The sequence below is a fragment of the Borostomias antarcticus genome, assembly GCF_949987555.1.
Source record: "Borostomias antarcticus genome assembly, chromosome: 21".
In the NCBI taxonomy this organism is placed as follows: Eukaryota; Metazoa; Chordata; class Actinopteri; order Stomiiformes; family Stomiidae; genus Borostomias; species Borostomias antarcticus.
The window spans coordinates 863,117-870,800 of NC_140254.1; the positions used below are offsets into that span (position 1 = coordinate 863,117).

Here is a 7,684-nt window from a genome sequence, read left to right on the forward strand (position 1 = left end):
CTTCTGGGAAGGTCAGAGGTCATCACCATTACGCCACTCCAGTCTGATCGATACGGAGCAATGATCCCCTGGCCTGCTGGCGATGGGGGGCAGGGGTTGCTCTGTGAGTGCACTTAATGTGTGTGTATGTGTGTGTGTGTGTGTGTGTGTGTGTGTGTGTGTAAGAAAGTGTCAGCTTGCTACTTGGCCTCCAGTGTGTTGATACACTCCTCATCCCCGGGAATCTTCAGATGTGTGACGTCACCCTCTTGTCCCCTCTAGATGTTGCCGTGCCAACCTCCCGCCTCGTGGATGCGGCTGGGCTGCAAGGCACGCTGGGAGTTTTTATGGGAGTAATTTGGGGCTCTAATATGTCATGTCCATTAGGCGACGTTAACACCCCTAGATAGATGGGCCTATGACATTTATCTGAACACGCGTCATATTTTACCTTTAAACGGCCACAAGAGTGCTGTGTGTGTGTGTGTGTGTGTGGTTTTTAATGATCTTACAGCAGCTTAGCATCAATAATCACAGATACAAGTCACCTCTGACCCATTTATGTGTGTGTGTGTATGTGTATGTGTGTGTGTCACTGATACAAGCTCCCCATGACCCGTCTGTGTGTTTGTTTGCTTATTTGTGTGTGTGTGAGAGAGAGAGAGAGAGAGAGAGAGAGAGAGAGAAAGAGAGAGAGAGAGAGAGAGAGAAAGAGAGAGAGAGAGAGAGATAGAGAGAGAGAGGGAGAGGGCGAGAGAGAGAATAGAGAGAGATCCTTAGGTCCTCAGGTTGTGGGTAGGGTTGAGACATCTCACCCTGACCCCGCCTCTCAGCTGGAACTCCAAACCTGCAGCGTCAGCCGAACACCACCATCACACAACCACCCCGCTGCTAATTAACACAGCAGCCCACGGACAGAGAGAGAGAGAGAGAGAGAGAGAGAGAGGGAGAGAGAGAAAGAGGGAGAGAGAGAGAGGGAGAGAGAAAGAGGGAGAGAGAGAGAGAGAGAGAGAGAGAGAGAGAGAGAGAGAGAGAGGGGGGAAGACAAAGAAGGGGGTAAGGGTCAGCTGCTGCATGAAGAAATTGGGAAGGTAGGAAGAGAGAGAAAGGCGATTCAAACCGGAGAGCGGACGTATTTTGTGTTTGTGATCTTTCATTCATTTCGTTTCATCGCCCCTCGCATTCAGACGTGAAATATCATCTGTGTAATTTCATCTGTTGCCTGGAAACTCAGTCACCTGTCCAGCATCTGGGATGTTGACTAATGCGATAGAAAATTAACAATTAAAAATATGACTCGAGCCCCGAGCCTCTGCGATGGGGTGCGTTCACAACTCACTACACACCCTAATTGCTTTGTTGAACAACTGGGTTTAGGTTTTGTTTTGTGTTTTGGTGGTAGAGAATGCATCGATGCACACCGGAAATTGAGTTATAAATTACTGCGCTGCAATGGACTTACCATGAATACTCAATATGCTAAGAGTAGATTCACTCGCAAAGCACACACACACACACACACACACACACACACACACACACACAATTATGCCCTTCTTTTCCAGACCTTGGAAAATAATTTTATTTTTAACAGAAAATTGACTGGTTGGCCCTGGAGGGACATAATGTGTGTGTGTATGTGTGTGTGTGTGTGTGTGTGTTTGTGTGTGTCGTGTGTTAATGATGTGTCTATTACAGTTTTAATGGAACAGTGAGGATGTTGTGTGATCTAATGCTCTGGGTTGGGTTTGGGGAAGGTATGTGTGTGTGTGTGTGTGTGTGATAAGGTCAAACTAAACACATGTTAATCAGGCAGAGGAAGACACGTACGTGTGTGTGTGTGTGTGTGTCATATGACTCCAGTCCTGTCGCTACAGTGAAGCCTGTGACAGCTTCATTACAGGCTGTGCGCAGGGGGAGCCGGCCAGGGGATGGGGGGGTGAGGATGTGCAGGACAGGGGGTCGGCCAGGGGATGGGGGGGGGGGGGGGGGGGGGGGGTGCAGAACAGGGGGTTGGCCAGGGGATGGGGGGGGGGGGGGGGGGGGAGGATGTGCAGGACAGGGGGTTGGCCCGGTCTACGCTTGAAGTGGGCAGCGTCAGGCGGGGCAACGACAGCTGCTGTCGTATTTAATGAGCCTTCGCCCGTTCCCCCACTTTCAATTCTCAAGGCTGTCCAGCACCCCTGCACTCACACACACAGTCCTGGGGCTGTCCACCGCTGACAGGTGAGTCCCTGGAGGATTCTCTAATTGATTAATTAATTTTCATCCTTTAATTAGACCATCTTATCTGGCAGCTCAGATCAACAGGATTAGCAGAGAAATATGCAAACAAAACACACACATGTACTTAATACATATAAGAACATACACCTAGTGGACTGGGGAGGGTGTGTGTGTGTTTGGCACAGAGCTGTGTTGTGACCCGGCCATCCTGACAAGTTGTGTTTCATGGCGGCCGGGTAATGTGATGTCCCCTCTAACACAGACAGGTCCTTCTCTAACCCCCCCTCTAACACAGACAGGTCCTTCTCTAACCCCCCCCTCTAACAAAGACAGGCCAGCCACCCTCTCCTTCTCCCTCCCCCGCTGTCTCTCTCCTTCTCTAGACCTCCGTCTGTCTCTCTCCTTCTCCAGACCTCCCTCTCTCTCTCCTTCTCTAGACCTCCCTCTCTCTCCTTCTCTAGACCTCCCCCCGTCTCTCTCCTTCTCTAGACCTCCCATTGTCTCTCTCTCCTTCTCTAGACCTCCCTGTCTCTCTCTCCTTCTCCAGACCTCCCTCTGTCTCTCCTTCTCTAGACCTCCCTCTGTCTCTCTCCTTCTCTAGACCTCCCTCTGTCTCTCTCCTTCTCCAGACCTCCCTCTCTCTCTCCTTCTCTAGACCTCGCTCTGTCTCTCCTTCTCTAGACCTCCCTCTGTCTCTCTCCTTCTCTAGACCTCCCTCTGTCTCTCTCCTTCTCTAGACCTCCCTGTCTCTCTCCTTCTCTAGACCTCGCTCTGTCTCTCTCCTTCTCCCTCCCCCGCTGTCTCTCCTTCTCTAGACCTCCCTCTCTCTCTCTCCTTCTCCAGACCTCCCTCTCTCTCTCCTTCTCTAGACCTCCCCCTGTCTCTCTCCTTCTCTAGACCTCCCTCTCTCTCTCCTTCTCTAGACCTCGCTCTGTCTCTCCTTCTCTAGACCTCCCTCTCTCCTTCTCTAGACCTCCCTCTCTCTCTCCTTCTCTAGACCTCCCTCTCTCTCCTTCTCCCTCCCCCGCTGTCTCTCCTTCTCTAGACCTCCCTCTCTCTCTCCTTCTCTAGACCTCCCTGTCTCTCTCCTTCTCCCTCCCCCGCTGTCTCTCCTTCTCTATCCTCTCTACCCCCTCCCCATCACTCAACCACCCCCTTTTTGAGGGGAGCTTAAGAGGTCATCTCTGCGTGAGGGTGAGAATGAGAAGAGAAACCCTTTAGTTTTTAAAACATCCAATTTAAGCAATTACTAAAGCCAGTGTGCGCTTTTTTTGACAGCAAGCAAACTAAATTGCAAGTTCATGTCTTCCTCCTTCAGATCCAAGGTCTTTCGTACCAGTCCTTGGCTTTGATGCACTGATGCGGTCTCTAAACTCCCTCTACTGGGCTGATACTGCAGCACATGTACAATAGAATTACCTGCAACAACTCACACAAGTTTAACTCAAACTCTAAAGAGGAAAGTCATTGATCGAAGGCCTAACCATGTGAAACTGCGTGCCTGGGACAGGCACAGAGCACAGTCTTCACCCACATTTATAAAACACATTTATTTTTCCTTTGAATACAGTCACAATAAAAAAATGTATTCTTTAAAAAAAAAAAAAAAAGTCTAGCTACAACATTGTCCCTTTGCTAACTTTAAAGCTTTATAGCGCATAATAAAAATGAACATACATTTTTTTTAAGAACCTTTCTCAGTATCATTGCACATTAACTAATATACAATATCATTTTAAAAGGGGCAGAAATAATCTCTCACTAGCAGGAACCAGTTAAATTGACAGACTAACTTTAAATATGGACAGGATTTATCTTGGCAACAGTCAGTCAACAACAAATTGACTTAATATCAATATATTAACACATATGGCGCACATTAAAAAGAGCTGAGGAAACATGCCAACAGAGTAACCAAGTAAAAACATCTCTGGCAGCAACATAACCAATACGCAGTTAGAAGATACACTGGGCAAGACGGATGTGCGTTGGGTGACGGCAGCGTGCGTTGGGTGACGGCAGCGTGCGTCTGTCAGGGGTGTTCCTGGTCGCATGGGGACTCTTCACAAGCAGCTGAAGAGCACGGCGCCCGTTTATGGGATCAGACTGGGAGGGAGCAATCCTCGCTGTGCTGTGTGTCCACACTCTGACCCAGGCTTGATGACGTTGTGGGGGGGGGGGGGGGGGGGGAAAGGTCCAGGGGTCATAATTTCCCATAAAAAACAACAACCCCACCCACACATACAATACAGCAAATATTTCCAATACTGTAATGCCCACACTACTGGCCATACAACAACAACACAGAAACTACACTATACAGCACCATCAGGCCATGCCCACCTCTCGCAGTCAGAGTCAAAGCAGGCCTTGCCCACCTCCTCGGCAGGGAAGTGGGAGGCGTCGAGGTCACTGCAGTGATGGATGGCGTGGGCAACGGTGTAGCACGTCTGGCCTAGGGCACAGGCCTCCACCTCGGCTACAGTCAGATGAGACTGAAGGAAGAGGTGCAGCCGGCTGTCGGACAGCAGCAGGGGCATCGTGAGCACGCTGGGCAGGATTGAAGGGGGAGATGAGTACAGACAACCACTAGATGGCATTGTCACTGTAAAACTTCTATTCAAGGTAGAATGCTAGTATTTGGGCAGGTAATAAACAGACACCTTCAAAGCAGGAAGTGAGAGGAGGAAGGGGGAAAGAGGCCACTGGGGGAGAAGGGAAGGACACTCACCCTTCCAGAAACTCTCGCATGCCTCTCATCCTCTGGCTAACTTGTTCTAGGTTCTTGACATTGAAGAAGGGGTTCCTAGAAGGGAGTTTGGGCAGTTCTCTGGAGAACAAAACCAGAACCAAATCTGATTCAGAACAATTCAATTCTGGAGTTTGCAGGCAACAATAACACTCCAAATTGGAAAACAAACTGAATGGAGCATTTCTTTATAAACCACCAAAGATCTTGGAACTTACGTGATCAGAGCATTGTTTTCCAGACGCTGTCGGAGCCAAACAAACTCACTGTACCTCCTCCTTACACGGGAGGACTTCTTCCTAAAACACATGCTATTGGTCTACACACAGGATGAGGGGACAGGAAACCTTGGTCAGCATCATGACAAGCATTACAATCACAGTTATCATAACAGACATGTTCTCACCATCACAAGATCAGTGTAAGCCTCATATGCAAGACAACTGACTGCTATGAAGAGACGTGAACCCAATGATCAACTAATTTAAAAGAACTACCATCAAACTAACAGATACCGTTTTCCACATTCTTCAACAGGAAAACATCTCAAATTGAGATGCAAGTTAATGTAGCCTAACTTGCAATGTTGGACTACATTATGCTGTTGAGCTGTACCACTCACATGTAAACAGATCTCGTAGTCGGTGTGTGTGTTCCAGGAATCTTTGTGTTGCCTGGGATCCCGAACCCAAACGCTGACAAACTCCTACAGTAGGCATAAACAGGGGGGGTCAGCAACTTACAGGGGAGGGGGAGAGGTAGGTGTAGGTGTGTGTGTGTGTGTGTATGTGTGTGTGTCACACCGTTTTCATCAGACTGTCGATGGAGTCGTCCATAGTTGACACTTGAACCTGAGGGATATGAGAGAAGGGGGAGGGCAAAACCACATCAATTCAGGCATTCTCTGAACATTCCTGTACAACTTTCAAATAGTGACATGTCAACACCTTTGTGGCAAGCATACTTTCCCCATCAATCCAACAACAACATCCTCCAGTCAACATTGAATATTGCACAACAGTGAAGAAAGAAGTGGATGGAGTCGTTGAAACTACTGCAACGCTGTCACCTGACCACAGCGTTTCTCCAATCCAAACAATCCTCTCCACGTCCGTCAATACTTGTTATGTCAGGCTAGTCAATACCTGTTATGTCAGGCTGGTCAATGCCTGTTATGTCAGGCTAGTCTGAGAATACAACCCGAAATAAAACCACAATAGCAGCAACTGCCGGTCAGTCAAAAGTCCAATGTTTTCTACCCAAGACTCCTTGCTTCGCAAAAAAAAAGGGAAAAAATAAAGTTTTAGCAACCAGTCAACAAGTAAGACATTAAACCGTTTCTGTAGTAGACCTTGAGGCTCAGAAGCACTAAAAGCCAAGGAGGCTAAAATGGTAAAGCTAGTGAGTTTAGAAGGAGCTGAATAATTCTGCCTGAAAAAAACTCTAAACACTTGTCCAATGAACACCACAAGTCTTAACAAGCACCAAAGTAAACCACTGATCAGATTACAAATGAAGAATGAGCAAAACGTATTAGGAGGCCTCATTTGAAATTAGCCTGTTTTTGCTTTCTAGACAGCAGGCCATTAGCCAGTCTTCTACATACATTTACATTTCGGAGCTACTTCCTGCAAAGTGGGGAAATCAGAAACTAATCTATAGACAAACAGAGCCTGTTTACCAAGGTCATCACTAACTACTATGACCACCCACCCACACACACCCACCCACACCCACACAAAAGTCTGAGACTATCGGTAGGCTATAGGCCTATAGGATAGGCTACTTCAAAATGACATCTATAAAATGTCAGCAAAAATAGATTTAGGCTAGGCCTAGCCTACTCTAGTTTATTGCGGTGTGACTGGTGGCTGTAAAACGGCACACAGTAGGCCTAGCCAAAATACAAACTAGCCAGTTACTGTCTTGTAAATAGTACAGGCTACCATTACTAATATAATAGATAACCAGTAGTTTGGTAGGTTAATGAATGCAGTTCGGTTGGTATCCTAGCTAGCTGATCAACAGAGCCTTCTCTCATGTCATAGCAGGGTAAACATAGGTGCAATTGATAGCCAATTAAGTTCTCGTTCTAGGCCTTATTGTGTGTCAGTCATTCCAGTGAGCCTGCACAATCAGGGCCCTGGCCTACCTAAATCAATCAGGGCCCTGGCCTACCTAAATCAATCAGGGCCCTGGCCTACCTAAATCAATCAGGGCCCTGGCCTACCTAAATCAATCAGGGCCCTGGCCTACCTAAATCCTGAATGGAACAGGGCCCTGGCCTACCTAAATCCTGAATGGAACAGGGACATAATTAATGTTATTAATTGCACCTGTGTTTACCCTGCTATGACAAATTGGCTGCTGGGAAAAGGATCTATATCAATCAATCAATCAAAGCTTTATTTGTACAGCGCATTTCATACCCAGAGGCAACACAATGCTCTTTACAGAGAACAAGGGAGGTGGGCATACGACCCACTCTCTACATATCCAGATAGCCCCGACCTAGTGACCGAAATAATTTAAACTATAGGCCTAGGCTGGCCATCCCAGACACTTTCTGTGGAGCGAGGGGTTGCACACTGCCTAAAGAAATAATAAAACGAGGCTACCTTCCAGTTGAAAACATTGAAATGTGGAGCTTAAAAATAAAAACCTTATTTGAAACTCCTGGAGATTCGGCGTTTCGTGATGAACCAGGTGCCGCTCGAGAAGACTTGATTC

The 7,684-nt window shown here is 47.5% G+C and overlaps 1 protein-coding gene across 1 annotated transcript; it reads right to left on the minus strand.

Annotated features, from left to right (window-relative positions):
• Positions 1-257: 257 nt before the first annotated feature.
• Positions 258-5,790, minus strand: snx10a (sorting nexin 10a; the record flags this gene model as incomplete). The annotated part of the gene is made up of 7 exons (XM_084455503.1): positions 258-302; positions 795-826; positions 4,532-4,755; positions 4,937-5,035; positions 5,173-5,273; positions 5,577-5,660; positions 5,758-5,790. The coding sequence occupies 7 exons, from the start codon at positions 5,788-5,790 to the stop codon at positions 258-260; spliced, it is 618 nt and encodes a 205-aa protein (XP_084311629.1).
• Between the last annotated feature and the right edge of the window lie 1,894 nt (positions 5,791-7,684).